The sequence below is a fragment of the Acomys russatus genome, chromosome 13 (assembly GCF_903995435.1).
Source record: "Acomys russatus chromosome 13, mAcoRus1.1, whole genome shotgun sequence".
Taxonomy (NCBI): Eukaryota; Metazoa; Chordata; class Mammalia; order Rodentia; family Muridae; genus Acomys; species Acomys russatus.
The window spans coordinates 51,934,554-51,958,423 of NC_067149.1; the positions used below are offsets into that span (position 1 = coordinate 51,934,554).

General features: G+C 45.5%; 1 protein-coding gene across 1 annotated transcript in view; it reads left to right on the forward strand.

Annotated features, from left to right (window-relative positions):
- LOC127197686 (anoctamin-2-like) overlaps nucleotides 1-23,870 on the forward strand; it is a 69,883-nt gene that overhangs the window by 27,491 nt on the left and 18,522 nt on the right. Inside the window, exons 2-3 of the mRNA XM_051155657.1 lie at nucleotides 11,195-11,269; nucleotides 19,827-20,022. Coding sequence (XP_051011614.1) covers nucleotides 11,195-11,269; nucleotides 19,827-20,022 — 271 coding nt within the window. The remainder of the gene's footprint in view (nucleotides 1-11,194; nucleotides 11,270-19,826; nucleotides 20,023-23,870) is intronic.

Below are 23,870 nucleotides of genomic sequence, written 5' to 3' on the forward strand. Positions count from 1 at the left end.
TACAATGGCAAGGACTCGTTGCCTAGTAAGATCTGCATCCCAAGTGGGTGAAGGGGGAAGGCAAGGGAGAGCAAGAGGGGGGAAAGGGTAGAAATAGAAAAACAGGGAGATGAGAAGAGAAGACATGGGGGAAGGGTGGTTGGAAAATAAAGTTCTAAAATGACAGGTTTGAATTCTATGTGCCAGACACAGATAGCTCTAATTCCATGCATTAGCTCATTTTGAATTCACAGTATCTTGTATTATTGACAACTATTTTCAACAGGTTTTTCATATGCGTAAAGTCTCTCAGTCAATAAGTATATGAGCCAGGAATTGAATCCAGATAGAAGACTGTGGACTAGATTTCATCATAGTGTACCTGGGCTGCCATGGTCTCACCAACCAGGCTGATAGGAGTCCCAGCTTTACCAAAGGAAAAGAAGAGAGAGTGAGAAAAAGGGGATAAAGAGAACAAATACTTTTTCCTCAAATAAACATTATGGCCCCATTTGACATTACTGGCCCCCATGCTGAGTATCACCACCACTTTCTTCTTTGCTTCTCTCTTTGTAGAGAGAGGAAGTGGACTGAATCCACAGGTCAAGAGTTCCCAGATTTAACTCTCAACATTTGTGACTTTCCTTGTCTCAGGGAAAGCAACCTAAATCCTTCTCTGTCCTCTGAAATGGACATCCTGTGAGTGGTGGAACTGACAGTGGTGGCTGGCTGAATTAGTAATTCCAACAAGGTGTCCCACACATGCAGAGTCACTCATTCACACCATATAAAACTCCTTAACCCTGAGACCTTGGTCTGCATAGTCTTAGGCTGTCCCCCTTCACCGCTTCCCAAAGCCTAGGAGCTGATGTACCTTTCTGGATTCTTCTCTGTGACAGTGCCTCAAGGACTCTCAACAGGAAAAGCATTCTGTGTTTCTGTACACTGTCCTTTCTCTTCCCAGCGTTTCATCTTGTTTCAGTGAACTTTCCAATGGACTTAGTCCTTCAACCAGCCAGGTGAAAAAATGCAGTGTTATGCATACAAGCATCTGGCACAAGGACCTAAGGAGAGGGACCCAATCAGTTTCGAAATCCTTAATGAGAACATTGGAACAAACTCTTTCTTGGACGCAGATATTTATGTTTAGTCATAGTACCTGACTATGCCCCTGACCCCCTCTTGAAGTCCCTCTCCTCATCTTACTCTCCCACTGGGGCCTCTTGCCTGGGACCAGCTTCTGCTGGTCATACAGTTTAACTAACATGGTTTACCAAAGTCACTGCCATGTCACTTCATTCAGAAAATCCACACAAGTCCCAACCCTCCCCATCCCTGCTTCCACATGGTGTTGTCTATGACTAGAGAAATTGAGTGAGTCACTTCCAGACTTACAGAAGGCTCCACCTACTACAATGACAAGAATCCCTAAGTCAGGCAACCAGGGAAAACAAGATACCCTTGAAACATAACAAGGAACTATTGATCTTATTCCTATCCAGCACGGACACCAGAAAATTCTGATAGTGCCTCAGCCATATCCTGTTGCACAGAAAGGGACTGTGAGGATGATATTCCCAGGTCAATGTCTGTTAATGTGATTGGAGACATATTAGTTGGACTTTTTGGTGTGTGCTTATACTGTGTGGCTCAAACCATCTTCAGAGAGCCTTGGTTCAGTTCACCGAGGTAGGACAGGAAAGAAGATTCATAGGACAAGATGATTCATTAACTCAGAAACATTTTATCTTAGAAAATTCTATTAAGGATGTCCATCAGGCAATTGGGCGAATTATTTGGTAGGTTAGCAGAGAGATGGGCTGAGTATAAGGATCTGAGCTTTCTCAACTGGTCAGTATCCATAAAGCCATGCTGTCTGGGAGTACGTAGTACGAGGGGAGCATGGACGCTAAACTTGGTTTCAACCCTGAGTTCCCCATAGCTTCCTAAGGAAACGAACTATAGGGGCTTCCTCCCCGCATCTCCCACCTGCTTCCTTCCTCATACATCTACCACCTACTTGCACAGACTTGTTTTTAGTTCTGTGATGCACTGGAAGCTTCTTCACATAGGCTGCAGAAGACCTTCATGGCAGCTTGAAACTAGTTTTGCTTGACACATCACTTGGACACACTTAACATTTGCATCCGCTGCATACTATCACTTCAGGGTCGTCAGCATGTCTGTAATTTAAACATCTGTTATTGGTTTGTTGTAAGAACATTAAAAAACCTTTTTTTTCCAGCTTTTGAAAATTGAAATTTGAACATTATTGCCAGGTGTTGTCACCTCTATGTGCAATAGGACTCCACATTTATTCCCCCCATTTGTAAAATGGTACCCAGTGACCAACTCATTCCCGTCCTTTCTTTCTCCACACTTGTGCCTTTTATTTCTTTTTTTCAGAGCTTATTTTCAGTGTGTGTGTGTGTGTGTGTGTGTGTGTGTGTGTGTGTGTGTGTCTGTCTGTCTGTCTGTCTGCAGAAGCTGGAGGAAGGCTTGGGTCCTCTGGAGCTGCAGTTGCAGGTGGCTGGGAGTCGCCTGACGTGAGTGTGGAGAATCAAACCCAGATCCTCTGGGAGAGCAGCAAGTGCTTTTAATCACTGAGCCACCTCCCCTGTTCCTGTATGCTGTAAGAAAATAAACTCTTTTTAAGGTTTCATATAAAAATGAGATCATGTAACATTTATCTTCCTGTACCAGGCATATTTGACTTAACGCAAAGTCCTCCCCACTTGCCCGCTTCACAAACAACAGAATTTAACTCTTTCTAAAGGCTGAAATTTTTTCATTTTGTATGTACACATTTCCCTCTTTATTCCACTGACAGAATTTCCGGGAAGATTTACAATTCTTAACTTATTTAATCTCTGTCGAGACCACCTGAATCTCCTTGAACTTCCTTCTTTGGGGGTTTAGTAGCATCTTCTAATTTTCTATGGTGATGTACTTTTGAGATGACAGGGGCAGGACGAGGTACGAGGACACGGGACTTGAGCACACTGCATTCCAGCGCTGTAACTTTGCTTGCACACTAGTTTCCCTAATGCTCTAGACCCCCTAGTTCTGTCTAGAGCATGGGAATCATAGTGGTAACTTTAAGGTCAATGGCAAGATTGAGTGGGGTGTGTCTAAGGCACGTGGATGGTGGTCAGCCACATCATACGTGATTTCAGTGGGGACTCTTATGTCTAGTGTGCTTGTAGATTGAACAACAGTACCTGTCAGAAAGGAACTGGCTTAAAAGAGTGGTTATCACTGTGTGGCCCCTGACCAGCAACACCAGCACCAGGCTTATGTGAAAACCTTCTGGAAATGGGAATTCTCACACTCTATTCTCGTGCAATTGAGTTAGACTGTGTTGGGGAATGCCACAGACCTGTTACAACAAGTCCTACCGACGATTCAGGGAGTGTGTGCTGATGTCAGAGAACAGAAGTTCAACATAAAAGGAACAAAACCCTGAGAGAGAGAGAGAGAGAGAGAGAGACAGACAGACAGACAGACAGACAGACAGACAGAGGTAGACAGACAGAGGGACAGAGAGAGGAGAGTGAGCTTCAGGCCTGGGGAGGTGGAAGTAAAGTGATTGCTGTGCAGACCACGGGGACCTGAATTCGTACCCCAGAAGCCATGTAACAGCTGGGCACAGCGGTGCTTGTAATCCCACTGATGTGGGAGAAGAGGCAGGTACATCCCAGCAGCCTACTGGCAGCCAGAAAACAGTGACCTCAAGGTTCTGTGAGAGAGGAGAGTCTGTCTCAAAGATGAGCTGGAAAGCAATAAAGAAAAGAATAAATACCTGATACTGACATGGTCCTATATAGGCAAATGCCACATGTACTCATCATGATGCATACCCTGCCACATGCTCCCTCCCTCTCTCTCTCTCTCTCTCTCTCTCTCTCTCTCTCTCTCTCTCTCTCTCTCTCTCTCTATCTATCTATATATATATATATTAGGAAGAACAGCAGTCAAGGGGAAGGTCAATTGGAATTTTAGATTATAAAGGGAGAAGGCGAGGTTCTTAAATGACAGTCTTGATTTTAATGTGTGCTAGTGAAAGGCGAGTGGTGACGCGGGCTTAGACACAGGGAGAAGCTTAGAGATGACCAATACGGTATGAAAGGAAACTGAGATGTGTGGCCAGGATGTAATGTGGACACGGTCAGTGCTGGCAGCCCACTTCCATGATGCTCGGCTCCTTTTATCTACTTCCACCATGTGAACCAATTTCATACCCCTACAACACAGAGCCGTTGGCAGGGGAGGCCCAGAAGCACATGTGTGGCTCTGTATAGTTGAAACAAGAGGCCAAATATCTATGCTCCACAGATCAGGAAATAATCAGAAAACATGTGATTATTTGGAGAAAACAGAGTGGTTGAGACTTGCCAATGAAAGCATAGAGTGGAGGACTCATGAGTTGGAACTAGAGGATTTTTGTTGCTGTTGCTGTTTGTCTTTGTTCGTTTGTTGAGTTTTTGGAGACAGAGTCCCTCTAGTTCATGCTGACCTTCAACTCACTATGTAGCCAGAGATGACCTTGACCTCTTGATCTTCCCCCCCTCCCCTTCCCAATGCTGAGGTTACAGGTGTGTAACCTGTACTACTGGAACTGGGGCATTCTGGGCAGCAGCATCCGTTATGCAGACTAGACAATGGTCCAGTACACTAGCCAGTGGGAAATAGGAATATTAAAGATGGCAGAGCTTTGCACAGGCAGTCACACACACACACACACACACACACACACACACACAAAATATTTCTTAGTCTGAGTTGCTTGTGAGTGGCAGGGTTGAGGCAGGAAAGGATGATGACAGTCCAGTTGATAACCATAGTCAGGCTTGTATGATTGAATGGTGGATGCTTAGAATTAGAGAATTTTAGGGACAGGAGAGAGATGTCTTAAAGAGAAAAGACAGAGAGGACACCTTGGCTCCTTTCTTTTAACAACACATGGAAGTGAATGCTTTTAATTCTAACCACAATCGGAATAAATTCTGTGTGGTATTAAAAACAGAATAACAGTGTAAAGGCCTCTAAGCATCATTTAGAGTTTAAAATCTAGAAGGAATCCTTCATTACAAAAGGACCATCCAGCAGCAGCCTTCTAAAGGGCTGAGCAGAAAGACTGGGACCCTGTTATAGGCCCAAGGCCTAGAGAGCTGTCTATCCAGGACAGCATTACTTCTTTCTTTGTACCACAGGCTTCTCAGAGAAAATGAAAAACTGACTACTCCATAAATCTTGCCAGCCCAGCCTTAAATCACAGACAACTGACCTGCTGCTACAAGTAGCTGTTGTGACCTCTGCTTCTCTGCATGGTACCCAAAGCTGCACTATGTATGCCCCATACTTGAGTTGCCTATCTCCTCTTCCTAAGATACTGATTCTGTCTATACACCCTACCTCTTATTATTTTGACTCACCTGATGGTCATGAAAGCTATGACAGTTCAATGTTTCTGACTATGGGGTACTGGCTATTTTTTTTCTCAACTTAGCACAAGCCAAGGTCATCCCAGAGGACAGCACTTCAATTGAGAAAATGCCTACCTCAGATTAGCCTATAGGCAAATATGTGAGGATTTTTTTGATTAATGATTAATATGAGAGAGCCCAGCCCACTGCGAGTGGTGCTACTGCTGGACAGGTGGTCCTGGGGTGTACAAGAAAGCAGGCTAGCAAGCCATGGAGACCAAGTCAGTAAGCAGTATTCCTCTGTGGCCTCTGCCTCAGTTCCTGCCCTGACTTCCTTTTATGATGGTCCATAGGCCGTACTCCGGAATAGACCCTTTACTTCCCAAGCTGCTTTTGGTCATGGGGTTTTGTCACAGCAATAGAAGGCAAACAAGAACACCTGATCTAATGCTATCTCTGGAATATCTCCATCATTTTTGTCTGTGAAAATATCAGCGTTTAATAACAAATAAGAAATCACCCACTCTTCTATTTCCATGGTATTCTGCCTATAGTATGCCATGCTAGAATTTGTGTCCATCTTTCTCATTTGTTTCCCCTACAGTCAAGGTTTCTTATAGATTAAAACAAAAAAAAGGTGGTTTTTTGTTGTGTCCTCAGTCCCTCACACTAGTGCGGTCTGATGTGCAGCCATCATCCTGAGTAAAAGAGAGACAACTCCTGCACGAGTTGACACAGAACTTGACAGTCTTCCAAGGAGTGCCACATCCACCATATACTCCTTGGTGCCCAGTAGGACAATTCTTCCACTTACTTCATTGTAGAGGAAATGGTGATATTGTCCAGAGAAACTGAGCAATAACATTACCCAGAGTTGCTTAGCTAATCAGGCATGAAAGCCAAGTGTTGAATTCCTTAATCTAGTGGATTCTTTCCCCTCATTTTGATAGTGTCCCCTAATAAATACTTTCAGGAATACAGGCCGAATATACGGTTATTTTAACAAAGCCAGTCCATTCCCCTTCCAGACTCTCTTGTTCATAGTCTGCAGGTGAGAAGGCAGATGAGCCCAGATGTTGCTGCTCCCGGCCTCTCTCCTTTGTAGGCATCCTAGAAGGAAGAGAAGGGAAGAGGCTGACATCCTGTTTTCTTTGAAGACCAAAGCCAATTCTAAGTTAAGCATGATGGTTTCCGATAGCTTGTCATTATCATCTTCATTCCTTTGTGTTTTATTATATTTTAAGAGTTGGAGAGGGGTTGGGTATATCTTCCTATAGCTCTTCTCTAAGGACGTCCAATACATTAAAAGTGTATACTAAAACCATCCCAGTGCCTGTAGATATCGCTTCCTCAAAGATGGAAATATAATTCTAACCTTTAAAGATGGAGATGGGCACCACTACCTAAAAAGCAGAAATGTAGGAGGATGCCTTCTAATAGAGGACTCCAACACACCCCAGGAAATCCCTAAGAAATTGGGGCTATCAGCATGAGTGACAGGGCACATGACTGTCTGTACCCTTGGGAACACATGTTACAAATGGTCCCCAGTCTCTTGTTTTCTTCCCTTAAACATAACCTCAGACAAAGTTTAAAACAAGATCATGTGTGATTCCTTCTACAAAGCATTTGACCAACATGCTGCAAAGCTGACAAAGCCATCAACAGCAAGCAGGGTCGGAGAGTCCTTTACAGTCTAAAGCACCTCAGGGGACAGAATGGCCAGATAGAATGTGGCACCTTAGCTGCAACCCTGGGCCAAGAGGCAGGCATTGAACTAAGGCAATACAAATGGAGCATGAATTTTTAGTTCATAATATTGTGTGATATCGGTTTATGAGTAGTGAAAAACATGCTGAACATACATGGGAAATTGAAGCAGCATATATAGAATTCTCTGTGTTGTCTTTAAGGCTTTTTTTAAATTAAAAAAGAAGGAAGGAAGGAGGAAAAGAAGTAAGGAAACAAGAAAGAAAGAAAGAGAGGAAGGGAGGGAGGGAGGAAGGAAGGAAGAAAGAAAACACCTATTCTAAAGGAAATGTATTTAAAGAAAGAACAGAGTTGTCACATGCTATTGATGGAGGTGCACTGGGCACTTTAGAATGCAGTCTGATGGCCTCTTATAAAGTCACACATAGACTTACAGTGTGACCAAGCAGGTCCATGACTTTGATACTTGCCCAAGCAACATGAAAATTTCTATTTGTATCCAAATGGGTATACAAATTCCAGTAGGGCTTCTAACTGTTACAAGCTGGAAGCAATCTGAACAACCCCAGGGCAATGAATGGGTGAATGGGCTGATGCCCATCCAGATGATAAAGCATGGACCATCCCTCAGTGAAAGGCGCACACCACTGAGCTATGCCACAGCATGGATGAAGCCTCGAGGAGCTGTGCTAAGCCAAAGATACTAGACTCAAGAACAGCAGCACACTGCAGTATACTCTGTGACATCCTGAAGGACCACAAACTAGAGGGACCTTAAACAGATTTTGCTAGTTCTGAGGATTGGGCACAGAGATCAAAGACGATGGAGGGAAATGTTGAAAAAGTGATAAAATCATTTTCTATTTTGACCTGCGTTCTGGTTGTAGATACGTGAGTGCATAGAGTCATCAAGATATGCAAAAGCATACTCTAATAAAGATGAAATTTGCTATAAATTTTATTTTATATGAATTTTATTTTATTGTTTTTGTCTTACTATTAAATTTTAATATTTTAATTTCATGTGAATTTTAATATTAAAAGCAAAGACAGTTGCCACTTTGCCAAAGACCCTTTCCTCCAAGGGGTCTACTATCCTCACCTATTACTTTCTAAGTGGTTTCATTTCTAAATACCCAGTTTGTAAGAAGGGGACCTGTGAGGTCCTATGTGGATGTTGTCTGTCCTACTTGTTGGACAGAGGTCTGTAGGTGGGAGGAGTAGTTCAGGGACACAAACACAGACAGCAGAGACAAAGAAGTGGGAACAGACAACAGCAGGCGTCTGAACAATGGAGACGTTAGCTAAGTGCCCCATCATCACCTGCTTTTGATGTAATCAGAGCTAATTAGAGCTCACCGTTGTATGCGCCATACTGCCCTTAAAGCTCTGTCCCATGCATTCATCCACATGATACCCCTGCCACTTCAGTGAGACTGGCTTTGGTATCTCGACAGACAGACAGAGGAGCCTAAGAGATCTCCCGGAATGCCTGCAGTTCTCTTAGGTGGGCTTTCCTTAAAAGGTGTGCTAATTTGGTATGATATCTATAATTATTTTACAAATAAGGGGTATGAATATTTCACAGTAGAGAAACTCCTGTAAGGTGTGGAGATGACTCAGCTTGTGAAGTGCTTGCTCTAGAACTATGGGGCCCTGAGTTCCATACTAGAACCCATAGTTTTATTTAGAAAAAAAAAACAAACAATAACAACAAAACAAGAGTAAAACAGGTGTGGCGGTGCACTTATATAGCAATGCTGGGGGTATAGGGAGATATGCAGGTCTTTGGGGGCTTACTGGCCAGTCTGCTTAAGCAACATGGTGACTTCTAGACCTGTGAGAGACCCTATTTCAATGAAAAGACAGACAGAACCAGAACTTGTCCTCTGGACCTCACAAACACACACACTCTCTCTCTCTCTCTCTCACACACACACACACACACACACACACACACACACACACAGAGAGAGAGAGAGAGAGAGAGAGAGAGAGAGAGAGAGAGAGAGAGAGAGAGAGAGAGAGAAAGAATTGTGGGGGATTTACTAAGGTCACTGACATAGTGAGTATTTAAAAACCCAGTTCTATTCCTCTTTCTGCTGTTGCGTACACTGGTGATGTAGCTTTTAGACAGAGGTACTCAAGTCGATGGCCTTTTACCTTGAATGTCACATCTGGCATGGACCAGCAAATGGAAGGCTTTAGTTGGCTTTAGTGCCAAACTCCTATGGTTAAAAACTGTTTCTTACCAGGTAAGTGATACATGTCTGTGATCCTTGCAGTCAGGAGGCTGAGGCAGGAGGATTATGGATTCAAGGCCAACCTGGGCTATGCAGCAAGATCCCATGTCTAAAACCAAAACACAAAACAAAAAAACTACTTTTTACTAGTGACCTAGTTTGGAGGACAGTGTGCAATCTTGAGTTTTCTCTCAGCTTCCTGTGTTTGGATAATGTCTGAAGGCGTGAGAACTGTGTGTATGCTCAGATGTGTGCCTCCCAAACAAAACGCCATCACTATAAACCATCACCCTGATCTTCCAACAAACCCAAGGGCATCTATGTTGAAAAGGAATGCTTTTCTCCTGAGAGGACATCTAACTCAATTCTCCTCAGCTGTCTCCTTTTGTACAAGATAGTGGAAACCGTCTTCCTGGTCTGACTTACCTCTGCTTCCTTGTCTCTAGGTCCTAGAGGTCTTTATACTGGTTCTGGGCCCCATGAGCTTTCTCCTCTCTGTGTCCTCAGCATCCACCCAGATCCTGCTCCATCAAAGGTGCTCAGGCTGGGTCTGAGGAGTGGGCTGGACCCAGGTGTGTCCATCAAGCTCTTAGGTGTAGCCAGGAGGGCTGGAGGCAGAGGCCCTCTGTGAATCCATTCTTCTGCTTGGAGCTGTGTCATCAGCAGCCCGTCTTTGGGCTTCCTTATCGATATCTTAGAGAACAAGGTTTTTGGGGTACTGTAGGGAAGCAGTAGTGTGCTGGTGAAGCCGGAGTGTGGCGGAATCAAACACCCGACTCCCTCTTTCTGTTCAACTCCAGCTGGGTGGATTTGAGTGAATCTTAGTGTTTCTTTGTCTTCAGAATGGTCACCATCTAGAATTTAGTTTGCTCTTATGGTGTGGCAAAAGGCTCATTAGACTAGGAGTTTGAGACTGGATTCTCTGGCTATTATGAGCACCTGAGTATATGTACATCATCTGTAAGTGAAAGCACTAAGAATTGAATGACCTCAATCATGGCGTGATTCCAGCATCATCAGATGTCAGCTCAACCCTACACTGGATCCAGATACACAAAGCAAATTTCTCCTTCCTCATCAGTCCCCAGAGCTAGTTAGCCCCCTAGTTAGCCCCCATTCCCAAGCTGATGGGCGATTCTTCACCCTTTGAGAGTGAGTGGGTGTCATCTGTTTCTCTGGGTTGTGACACCCCTCCCCTTGCCCCCAACAGTGATCCTAGGGACTTTTTTCGGTCTTTGTATTGTGCCTGGCCCTGACAGGGGCACACAAAAGATGCTGGGAAGAAGCTTTAGGCCTGGGAGGTGCTCAGCATACAGTACAAGCTTTCAGAGGCTAGATGGCACTGTTGCTGGAGCCAAATCAGATCCGTTCGGAGAGGCCAAGGGAGCTGACTTGGATTCTGACTTGTTGCACATGGTGATGAATGGCTCCCTGCTGCCTAACACGTTGTTCTTTGCTGTTTTCTCTGCACTCCACAAACATGGCTTCAGACATCTTCAAGGTTTTGTTGTTGTTGTTGTTGTTGTGCTTGTCAGATTTGCTGCTTCAAGTCTAAACAGCTTCGGGGCTACGGGACAGGGCCTCTCCATGTACCCAAGCTGGCCTTCCTGTCACTCTCCTTTAGCACCCTGAGTCCTGGGATTTCAGGTGTGTGCTGTCAATCAAAATTAAGGGGGGGGGGGCTATTGCTGATACTGAGAGGAAGAAGACACCAGTTACTACAGAAATATCCACAAAGCACCAGAGGTTGACATGCAAATTTACGTAAAAATAGGAGTGAATAAATATCCGTTTTTTGTGTCTTCTGATTGTCTCTACTCTCCTGTTTCACCTCAGGATGACGAAGATAAACTGAATTGGAAAGACCGCTTCCCAGGATACTTGATGAACTTCGCTTCCATCTTGTTCATGGTAATTTCTTTGAGGGACCACCTGCCTGGGACTGTATGCACGCGGATCCAGTTGTGAGTGTGTGTGTTATGGAGTTTGTTGCTGTGGTGGTGGTGGTGGTTGTTTTGTTTGTTTGGTTTTTTTTTTCTTCAGCTTTTATGCTGTGGAAAAATAAGGGGCTGACAGGTGAGGCCACAGTACTGGATGGTGGAACATGAACTTTCCAATACGGAGGCCACTGACTGTATATGGCTAAAGTTGAGTGTCCTGGGTGTGGGACGTGCTCTTGGCCAGGACACAAACTTGAAGGAGTAATACAGAGGAAGTGGCTGCATAATTGGTGGCCGTTTGGGGTTGAGAGTGCCTTTCTCAGGTGCTAAAACTGTCTGGAAGCCACAGAAGAGAGCCAACTGGGCTCACAGCCTTCAGTGTGTCTGTGGACACCGCATTTGCTTTCCATTTACTTCCCTGTGATTGTGAGAGCTTTTTTATTGTATTTATTTGTTTATTTATTTTGAGAATGATGTTGGTGGTATTGGGAAAACCTGAGGAAGGGCCTGCGATTGATTTGGATTAGCAGCTTAAGCTGGAAAACCTCAGAAAATGTCATCAAAGGACCACATTAGATCGCTGCCATCAGGCCCTCTTCACTGGGATGCCCTATCTAGCTAAGAGGACTGTGGGCTTAACAGCTCAGTGTTTCTGAGCAGGACAACATATGCATTGCAGAAACAAAGGAGATTACTTGGTTTTTCAAACTGCAGGAATCATCATTTTCTGAGCCCACTGGCAAGAATTAATCCTGGCCTGGCTTATGCTTAGTCTTTATTAATATTGGCGTGAAAGCTAATGGGGACAGGAAATATGTAGTCTCAGAAGTTTCAAATGTGCCAGGCCTGGGGCCATGTTCCTGTAATGCCAGCATCCTGGAGACAGAGACAGGGGGATTTCAAATTTGAGGCCAGCCTGGGCTATGCAGTGAGACCCTGGCCAAAACATAAATGTACTTAGCTTAGACACCATCAAGTCAAGACCTCCCCCTGTAGACAAGTGAAGAGTTGTTAAAGCTAAGTGGTCTAAATTCATTTTCCTCTTGATGCCAAACAAGCCTAAAGCATAGAGGGTTATCCAAGAGTGTAGGGAGCTGTGGTGTGTTCACATGCGATGATAGAGAGTTTAATTGATTTGATGCTTCAGAGCCTCCCATGAGGTGCATACCGTCATTGGAAAGTTTATTCTTCACTCAAGAAGTATTTAATGAGTGCAACTGTGGGCTTACTACTGTTCTTAGGGACCAGAAAAAGCATAGGATGAAGGAAAATAATAATAATAAAGGAATTTATAGACAAGGGGAGAGTGGTGGTGCACACCTCTATTTGTGGTACTTGGGAGGCTGAGCCAGTAGGATTTTGAGTTCAAGACCACTCTGGACTGAAAATAAAGATGTTTTAAAACACTGTGCATGTGATAAGTGAATAAATAATAAAATTCACTTTCATCTTTAATAGTGGCAGGTTAGGATTGTAACACTCATTTGCTGAATTTAATCAAAAATACTTGGTCAGTATATTCTCTGGTCTCACAAAAGCCTTCAGAGGCTGCCAGGATAGTAATAATGCTGAGACAAAATCTAGAGGAGTCACGGGAACAATGGAGCTGATACCTCTGCATTAATGCCACTTCCACTTGAAAGGACATTTTCCCCATTTAGGGGGAGGTTTTATGGGAAGCAGGAAGGGAATATAAGGACTGTGGCAAGCTCAAAGTTGGAGAGTTTATTCATAAAAACTACAGCTCATCAAAAGTCGGTCTCAAAATGCATAAAGAATTACAAACTGAAGAAAAAAGATAATAAAAGTCTAATGCACTACCTCCACAGGCATTTCACAAGGAGGAAGTCCAATGGCCAATAAGTCTACCAAAGAGGACCCATCTCTCTCATTAGCATTCACGGAGATTCTAATTTAAACTATGGCGAAACAGCATGTGCACTCAGCAGATAACTTGCCATTAAGAAGTCTGTCAATGACAAGTGTTGAGAAAGACCTAGATCAAAAGAAACTTGTACGATGCTGGTGGGAGTTCATTTAAGAAATTATTTAAAGATGCCTCTAGAAACGTTCTGGGACTACTTAGTAAAACAGAGGCTTAAAGCCCAGGGCTCTGAAATTCCATGCCTAGCTGCATGCCCTGGAAAACCTTACATGTTCACACACAGCACATGGACACAGAAAGCCCGTGAAGCGCTGTTTATACAATAGTCCCAAACTGCTAACAGTCCACATGCCGATCCCCATGAGAATGGATAAATAAACTGAGGTCTATTTACACAGCTAAGGACCGCATAGCCATGACAGTGAACAAGCTGAACATGATACAGAGCAACATGGGTGACAGAGAAGAGGCAAGCCTAGACAGTATGTCTCTAGAATAGCCAAGGTAAAGAAGGAAATGACTGGATGATTGGCATCCAGCTGAGCAACCTGTCAGGACTACTGAAGGAAGAGCCTGGGTGAGAGTTTGATATGAGGCAGGCAGGATTCACTGTAGCTGTTTCTCTCTCTCTCTCTCTCTCTCTCTCTCTCTCTCTCTCTCTCTCTCTCTCTCTCTCTCTCTCTCTCTCTGTGTGTGTGTGTGTGTGTGTGTGTGTGTAGTGGAATGTTCTTACTTGACAGATAAATCAAGTAAGGAAGTCTCATTAAAATTTTAGCAAGCTGCCGGGCATGGTGGCACATGCCTTTAATCCCAGCATTTGGGAGGCAGAGGCAGGCGAATCGCTGTGAGTTCAAGGCCAGCCTGGTCTACAAAGTGAGTCCAGGACAGTCAAGGCTACACAGAGAAGCCCTGTCTTGAAAAAAACCAAAAAATAAAAATAAAAAATAAAAAATTTTAGCAAGCTGGGCATGGGTGCATGCCTGTAATCCCAGCACAGAGGCAGGCCAGCCTGGTCTACAAAGAGAGTCCAGGACAGTCAGGGCTTGTTACACAGAGAGACCGTGTCTCAAAAAACAAACAAAACAAAATAAAAATTTAGCAAGAGAATCGGGCATGGTGGCACATGCATTTAATCCCAGAACTCGGGAGGCAGAGGCAGGCAGATTACTGTGAGTTCAGGGCCAGCCTAGTCTACAAAGCAAGTGTAGGACAACAGGCAAAGCTACCAAGAGAAGCTTTGTCTTGATAAACCAAAAAAAAAAAAAAAAAAAAAAAAGATTTCAGCAGGAACCAGAAGAACCAGCCACACTGATATTTTGGAGTCAGAGGGAAGAGTCGAGAAAAGGTCTTGAGGATATGGGGGTGCCAGCAGCTAGGATGCCCGGTGAGAAGAAAGGCAGCAAACAAGAACTGATGGCTTGTGGCAGGGAGATACAGCCTGGAGGACCATGGAGAGTCAGGGATAGAGCAAGGAGTGGGTGCACCCTGTTTGAGATGGACACTCCCTCGAGGAGGGTTCGTGGAGGAGTCTCATGGTCTGACATGCAGTCCAGAGGGTCGCTTAGGCTGCTGTGAGAAATGCTGGTAAAGAAGGTGAGTGTGAGAGGCAGAGTCAGGCCAGGAGCTGCTGCAGTCATTCAAAAAGTGTAGATGATGGGGGCAGTGCTCAGTGCTGCTTTCATGCCAAGAGTGGACCAGAGACAATTTGGTCATGTCACGTGGAATGGAGGAAAGTTGTCAAGCATGGTGCTGCAAGCTCACAAATCCCACTACTCCAGGGGCTGAGGCTGGAGGATTAGCAGCTTGAGACACAATGTATTTTTTTTTTTTTTTTACCTTTTTATTGCTTAATTACAAGATCAACTCCCCAGGGGAGTAGTTCTTGGTTGGTTGGTTGGTTGGTTAGTTTTTATTTTGCTCACTGCTGTCTTGCTCACCTAGCCTTTAGACACTTCTTAGGGCTGAACAGTAAACAAATTGGCCAGGAGGCTATCAGAGGAAGCTACAACACAGTGACAAAGCTGTTTTGGAGGTTATAGAGCTGTAACTTTCTGTGCCACAGGATGAGCATGGTCCTACAGATGCACAGCAGTTGCTTCTGCCTTGGGCAGTTCTCCTTACTTCTTACTTTCTAGAAAACTCTTCCTCCTCCATATTCTTTGCCCCAAGCTTTTCCCTTAGCAAACATCTCCAACATCCTCAGACTTTTCTTGTCCTCTCCAGTGCTCTTCATGAGAGCATCCCAGAGTCCATGACCCGAAGCCCGGGGCTCAGACCAGCAGTGTCTCAATTCACCCTTGTTACATGTGCACAGCAATTTTTGAAACTTCAGTTCTGACTGCAAGATCCAGAGTGTGGGAGCCAAGAAGTCTCTTCTTTTTATCTCTTTCACAATTTCAAACTCTATGTTGAGGCTTACACTGTATATTAGATATTTTCCTCATGCCTCTGACCAAGTATCTGACAAGAGAGCAACTTAAAGGGGGAAGAGTGCTCCAGTTTCCTTTCTGTTTGCTGAGATAAATCACTGACAAGAAGAAACTCAGCAGAGGAAAATATTTATTTAGCTTACATTTCCAGCTCACAGGCCATCTCGATGACAGTTGGGGTGGAAACTCATCAGGAACTTGAAGGAAAAAACCATAGAAAAATGGTGCTGCTTTGCTCACTCCAACATATACCATCACAGAACCACCTGCTTAGGGATGGTGCCCCCCACAGTGGACTTTGTCACCCTATGTTAATTAATAATAAAAAACAATTTGTCAAAGGCATATCTATCTGTCAAAGGCAGGTCAATCTGATCTAGGCAAATCCTTACTCAAGGTTTTCCTCTAGTGTCTATTAAATAGATAATTAAACTTAACTAGGACAAAGGTAATAAGTTTTGTTTGTTTTTATCTGGTTTTGTTTTGTTTTATTTATAGTTTAAGAAGGGATATAGTCTTTGACGGCAGGGCAGGCATGATGGCAGGAGTCTGTGGTTGCTGGCCACACTGTATCTATAGCCAGGAACAGAGAGAGAGCACACAGGAAGTAGAGCTAGTCTAGTGTTCCTCAAAGCCCAATGATTTACTTCCTCCTGCAAGGTCCCATCTTCCTAAATGTTTCACCATCTTCCAAGTGTTCAAACACATGGATATTTCACACTCACAGCATAGCACATTAAAATCTCCAAACCCACGAGGGCTCAGAGAATATGTCCTTGTGCACCATATATGTCATTTGTAGCTAAAAATCCACAAGTTGTTAGCAAGCTGGTTCCATTTATGGAACACTGCTATGGAATAGCCTTAGCCACAGACTGTGGCACCTTTCCCCAAGCTGTGGGAGATCGACCCAAATCGTGATATGTCCCAGTATAGCCTTACAGCATGACGTATCAGAAATATCATGGAATGCCTTTAAAACCAACAATTCAAACACAATGGTGGAAATGGCATTAGAGTTCATGGCAAGAGACCTAAAATCTCATGTCAGCATCAGTATGTGAGCATGGTTCCATATGGGAGGGTATAGGCATGGATCACCACGAAATCTCATTTACAGAGGGATGGTATTGTAAGGGTTAGTTCAAGTGAAGGTGTGCTTCGGACAGTGACATGGAGAAGATACAGTTGGGAAGGGATGTTGATGATGTCATCATTATTCATTGTTACTTCCGCACGGCCTTGTATCTTCCAAACCTTGGACCAATCAGATCGCTGCTGCTTTGGCCTCTGTTTCCTTATGCATAAAACTAAAGGTTGTGGGTAGATGATCCCTAAATGCTACCATTCCTTCATAACCACTGTGATGCAGGAGTCATGGGGGATGGCACAGACCTTGTGCCCAGGAGCAAATGACTTTTCCCCTATACCTGCTGCTTTGTCTACAAAACAGTCAGTCAGGCTGATGTTCTGTTGCAGTTACTCTTATAAAACTGTGTTTCTCTTTACCTGGCTACCACAAAGATCACTGAGACTTTTATATTTGCTTTAAAATGAGCTTCACAACAGTCTTTGGCAGTTTAAGTCTGTTCTTAATCCTCTGACTTCATCTTTGCCAAAATCCCCAAGTTACTTGATTTTTTTGTTCTTTCTTTGCTCCAGCTGAATCTTCATCTCTCCGGCACCTCTGCCTGTGGCTGAATCCTCTACTTCCTCTTCTAACTCCTCCTCCCCTGGCTTGCAGGAAGTCCAGCCCTATTCTTTCCCCTGCTCAGTGATTGGCTGTAAGCTGCTTTATTGGCATACAAGCGGACAACTGGGGAACAGAGTTTATCCAACATTGAGACAGGAGATTCTCAGAGCAAGGCTTGCAGCCAGATAAGGGGGCTACAGAAATCAGCATTTGACTCACACAGTAATGTCACACCTACAGTGTTCTCTAAGCCTGTGCATACTGGAAGCTCTGTGTATCTAGAGATGTTTTTGGAAAGCCCAGCGGAGAGGTTCAGAACCTGGTTTCTACCATGGGGTAGAAAATCAAGACCAGAGAAAAGTAAGGTTGCCAGGAATAAGCATGATGGTGTCAGTGGTGTTGCTGGAAGAAGACCAAGCAAAAAGAACGGTGCCTCTGTCTTTGACTAGGAATCCCTTCATTGTATGGATTGTAAGTCATGGTCTGGAGCTCTTCTGAGAGCCTGCATCTCAATCAAGCTCCCAGCTGTTGCAGCCTACATATGTATCAGGGGAGAGCCAGGGACCACACCATACTCACTCCTTTCACACTTAGCAGCCTGGCCTCAGAGAATCCCAGGAGAGGATCTCTTTCCCCCCACTCCCCTATGACCGCATGATCCTGACACACACACACACACACACACACACACACACACACACACACACACACACACACTGGCTTGCTCCTCCACCCAGCCTTTGCCACCTCATCAACACTCCCATCACCAGTCATCACTGGAGAAGTGATTTGAGGTGGAGGATAGGAGAGAATCTCACACCACATTTTCTAGGCTCTAACTGACAGGCAGGGACAGTCCCAGAGGACAAGGAAGTGAAGCATCTACCTGGTTGGAACCATGTGATGTCACAGTCAGGTTTCCCACAAGTGTCCCTCACTTGTCCTGTAGGCTGTGTTATTGCTGCATCCCCATCCAAAGAGGAGTCTCCCATGCAATGTTTCCCTTCTGATATCCTTGCAAACACACACACACACACACACACACACACACACACACACACACACACACTTGCACACATTGAAACACTCTCCCTTGACCATAAAAGACCTCCACCCTCTGCCTTTCTTACACCATGGTCCACAGGACAAATGCTAACATTTATAAAGCATACCAGGCTAGGCAGCCTGGCCTCTCACTAGCACCCCAGGCTTCAGCACACTGGCACCCCAGAGGTCTGCATGGGTCCATATGCTGACACATCTGTAACTCATTCCCAGCCCACCAGAGTATCATTCATACTGCCTGCAAAGTACTGTTCAGACCTCTTTTCCCAGCCAGCCCTCCACTCTCCTCTGCACCGCTCCTCATAGCTCCCCCTCCCTTCCTGAATGTCTTCTCCAGCATTCTTTTGTATTCCAGGGAAAACTTGCACCTGCCCTTTTCTCGCCCCACATTTCAAACAGCCAGTGCCCTAGGCCTTCTACCCTAGACACCAACAAGTACCTGAACAGTCTCATTGGCAGCAAGGGTGAAAAATGACTTCCCCTGACTAAAGCCAATTCAGAGTTGCTCCAGTGGTGCAAGGCAGGATGGAGCCTGCTCCTGACAGGAGCCTCCCTCCTTCTACCCCTTGCTGAGCCCGGATTAGGCTCATGGCATCCTGGTGCTTCCTGGGAACAGCTCTTCTTGGCTGGCGTGGGGAGGAGAACAATAGAGGGGCATGGGAAAGGGCTGGCACTGGGGGTGGGTCTGGGAGAATCCCTTGTTCTTAGGTCCTAGAAGAGGTAATGTGGACCTTGGAGACTTAGGGGCTAGAACATCGGTTTGGGACAAATCTCAGCAAGAGATTTGCACACCAAATTAGAAGCTGCGCCTTCCATCCCAAGGTCCCTGGAAGAGAACTCAGTGCCGTCGCTCACCGCCTCATCCTGTGCAAGCACCACTCAGATTAATCTCTTCTCTCCTCAACCTTCTCCTCCCATCTGTCAAGTGGTACCTCATCCATCTTCTCAGCTCAAACATCTCTCGCTCCCTGTTTCCTTCCATGGATGCTCCAACCTGATGTTCACCTCCTCCACACTGGTCCCTGACCAAGCAGATCTGCATGCGGCATTCCCCTCAGCAGCTGTCTTCATTTAGCACATAATAGTCTCACACCTGCTACTATGGTGTAAAAGGAGTTCCATCTTCTCCCCATAGTAGGTAGAACGGAGGAAAGCACAGGACGTGTTTTGCACTCCATAGTGTTCAGAATTCTCATCTTTGTTTGTGTTGTGTGTTTTAGACTGTGGGGGTCTGATAAAAAAAAAAAAGGTGAAGATGTTCTGCCTTGAAAATGCATTAATACTCTGAATGCTAAATCTGTGTAGAACTCGGTGCCCTTACAGGTCATTTGTAGCTCACTCGGTTAACAGTGCTTAGTAAGAGCTGATGTAAGCACATAGTAGGTGCTCAGTAGTTGACTGCTGATGTGTTTTTCCTGCTCAGTAATCAACTCCCTCTCCTGTCTCCTCTGAACAGATCGCCCTGACATTCTCCATTGTCTTTGGGGTCATTGTATATCGGATCACAACTGCGGCTGCTCTGTCTCTCAACAAGGCCACCCGCTCTAATGTCCGAGTAACTGTGACCGCAACAGCAGTCATCATCAACCTTGTGGTCATCCTCATCCTGGATGAGATCTACGGCGCTGTGGCCAAGTGGCTCACCAAAATCGGTACTGTGTCGCAAATCCTCTTTTCCCCGGGTCATCTTGAATGTGGTCAGTTCATTGTGTGTAAGGGGTTTGACAGGAATACACCCGAAATGACAGATGGGATGGAGCAGGAGCCTGTGCGCTTGAGTTGTAAGAATGATGAAGTATGACGTCTTCCGGGGGCCTGCCGAAGGGCTTCCCTTAAGCCTGCAGCAACTCTTTCTGTACTGAGCATGCGCAGAAAACCAAGGACCTGCATTGGTTACCTTGTGTGGCAGGGTTCTCACTCCCCCCCCTCTAGTTAATCTATGAGGTCTATTGTTTTGTTTTGTTTTGTTTTTTCTTTTTTGCCCCAACATAGAAGCGAGGCAGAATCAACATTTCCTGTCAGAAATTACAAGACTTGAGCCCTCCTCATTTTCCCAGCAGCATGTCTAAAAGGAAGAAAAGCTTCTTGATACTTGAGCCCAAGAAGGTCTTATCTATCCTCTCAAACCCACACATTCCCCAGGCTCTAAGCAGACTTCAAAGAGGCATATCAGACTTCCCAAGCTTCAAGCCAGTGAGGAAAATGTCATGGCCTCCACATTCAGACGTGTCATTTGAGCCGGGACCTGCTGTTGCCTGAGACACATTCAGGCATTCCTGCTCATTAGATGGGAGAGTGCCAACACAGAGACCCTTCCGTGTTTTGCTTAATCTGGGTGGCCTGGATGCACCCCTTCCTCTTTGAATTGGGGGGTTGCCGTCTCTAGTCTAGGGACTGGGCATCCCAGCCTCTCATTAACTTCCTAGGGAAGTGGAGTGAGGCATGATGTCCAGTTCCCTGCCTGGGTAGGGTGACAGCCAACATAGCATTCTTTTGAGGTTGTGAGCGTTCGAGAGGTGCCTCTGTAGGTGCCTCCCTGCAGCAGGGCCTCTACCGTGAGGTTCACATGGTGGCCCCCGCCTTTGTTGTCTCTGCTGGTGTAGAAGCTCACTCTCTGCTCCCTTGGAGCATCTACCCATGTGGTATTACTTGTATTCCTTCATAGACTTTTTGAGAAAAATCAGAGGGTGCTTTTAACTCAGTGTCTCTGGTAATATCCTGTACCATGTTCTGTGGATCAAATTAAGTGGAGTAGCCCAGTGTCCGGAGTGCCCAGGGAGGCTTGGAGGTAGTCCCATCACAGAAGTGGAACTAGTACCCAGCAGGCATGAGTAAAAGGAAGAATGACAAGCCGAGGGGAAGTTCCTGGCAACAAAACAAGATGAGGAAATGCCAAGGGAGAGACCAGAAAGGCACAGTGAGATGTAGCTCGTGGGCCACTTGGACTGCTTGCAAGAATTCTGGTGGATGTAAATGCCAGAAGAGGGGAGGAGCCAAGCTGGGTATCCAGGACAAAGAAGGCATGTCACATTTACAGGAGGCCAGAGAACCCTAACGTGGTGTCTCTACTAGGGCCCATGGCAGACCTAGGGCACGGTGGAGCAGGAAACTGGAGGCTGGAGAATTGGCTGGCATCTGTCTTTGTCGTTTGGCAGAGGACCTTCTGTGTCAGGCTGGGCACTCACTTCTTTTCATAGATAGTGGAATCCGTTGCTTTCTTATGGGCCTCAGAGAATGGTACAGGCCCATCAGTCCTGAGTCCTGAGCCAGATGAGAAGGAAGATCAAGACAGAGGTGGGCAGCAGCTGCCTGTGCCTTAAAACTGAGCTTTGAAACTGAAAACTGCTCCCCTGCTGGAGGCAACTCAATCAGCGAGCCAGAAAGCTCCCAGACTAGTGAGTTGTTCCCAGATTGGCACCCTTAATGGTAGGTCACAGTACACAGGGGAAGTCTGTAAGGGTTGGGACCTGGGGGGACATAGAATACCTTGCTGTAGGCACTTTGCTCCCACCAGAAGGGCGAAGGTAGCAGGCAGACAAAGAAGGTCAGGATCGACTTCCAGACTGCCCCACAAATCGAGTGACTCCCCTTATCTTAACGGAGAAGGGAACTATGTGTGATGTCAGGGCCAAGGTAGGGCCTTACAGTTGACCACACACCTCCACATGGAAGAAATAGCACAAGTGGAAAGGAAGGCCTCACCCTCTACTAAACCCAACCCCAGGACCAGAGTCCAGTTTTGAAGAGGGACATGATAGAGGTTTACATGTGAGAACTGCCCCAGGAAGGATCCTGGCATGCTAGGGTGTCAAAGAATAGAGGCAGGAGGCAGTTGCTCCTGTAAAGGTTATTGAGTGTGTGGGCAGGAAGGGGAGCTGAGGGAATTAGGAAGCCAATGACAGTTTAGAAACTGCTTCCTGGTCCTACAGGTATCTTATTTTTCTTGTATAAAAAAGAAGAGAAAGTGGACAGTAACCATAATTTTAAAAGACTTGTTAATAAATATTTAGTGAATACTTCCAGTGCACTTCCAGTGCAAGGCTGGACATAAATTGTTGTTTGAGGTTATGAACAAAATGAACCAGAGAGCTGTGGGTGTGGCTCGGTTGAAGATCACACACACACACACACACACACACACACACGCACCCACACACACACGCGCGCGCACACACACACACACACAAGATTGTACATACCCACATTTCCATGAGCCTTACCTGTTGTTTCTAACTTTCTTCCTTACCCAGAAATCTCAGCCTCCTCCTGCTTGCTAAGACACTGTCCAGTGTCCCATAAAGAGAGCAATATGCTTAATCTGTTGACACACACATGCACACACACACACACATGGACACACACATAGACAAACACACACACGCATGCACACACATGCACAGAGAGAGAGAGAGAGACAGACAGACAGACAGACAGACACACACACACACACTACTTTTTAGCCCATCCCATCTTCATAAGCACTGTATGGCCAACAGGGAAGTGTATTTTTATTCAACTAAGGTTCAAACTCAGGTTCTACCCTGAAGATGTAAACGCCTTTGCTGTTTTGGTCTAAGCTTTTGACTGTCTGCCATGCCATGGCGTGCTGGGTCTCCACCCAGCAATGAGTTCATGCGGATAGTGGCCTGGTTGTTTTCCTTCACTATCTTAGGCTGGATGTTCTCAGAAGGCTCAGAGAGGGAGGTGGTGCTGCGCAGTGGAGATCACTGAACCAAGACTCCAGCAGACAAAGCCTCTGCAGTTCAGACTTGGCTCCTTCTCCCTCCTGTCACAGACCATGCAGTACCAATCTATTGTTCCACTTCTATCCCTAGATCATCACCCCGCTGTACTGTTCTCACCATCTCATGATTCTACCTTGCCTTTCACCTCTATCGATCTGCAGCTTATCAGTGCCTTCCTGGTCACTTTTGTCTCAGACCCTGAATTTGAAGCATCATTTCTGGTCCTTCTTCTTGAGAGCTGCCCTTGGCCCCTAGGTAACACATGGACCGATGTTTGAGGTTCTCAGCCACCTTCTTCTCTTTGTATTCCTCTACTTCAGCTTATCTGTCAACTCATGGTCACCTCAGGCTACCCTGTGTGTTCCCTCCCTTGTGCCCGGCCTGAAAACACCACCTCCTTCCAAACCCTTGCCTGGAAACTCAGCACTCTGTGATTTTTCTTCTCTTCTGAATCTTTCTCTCCTCCATTCATCCATCAGCTATCTGTGCAGCCTCGGCTGTGTGCCAGGCACAGTACTTACAGCATGACAGCTGACAAGTCCCCTGTACATTCCTGATGTCTTTATGCCTATCAAGAACAAGGGAACAATAAACAATAAGTCAAAACAGTGCATGGAGCCACAAATGATGGTGCACGCCTTTAATCCCAGCACTTGGGGAGGCAGAGGCAGGCGGATCTCTGTGAGTTCGAGGCCAGCCTGGTCTACAAAGCAAGTCCAGGACAGCCAGGGCTATACAGCGAAACCCTGTCTTAA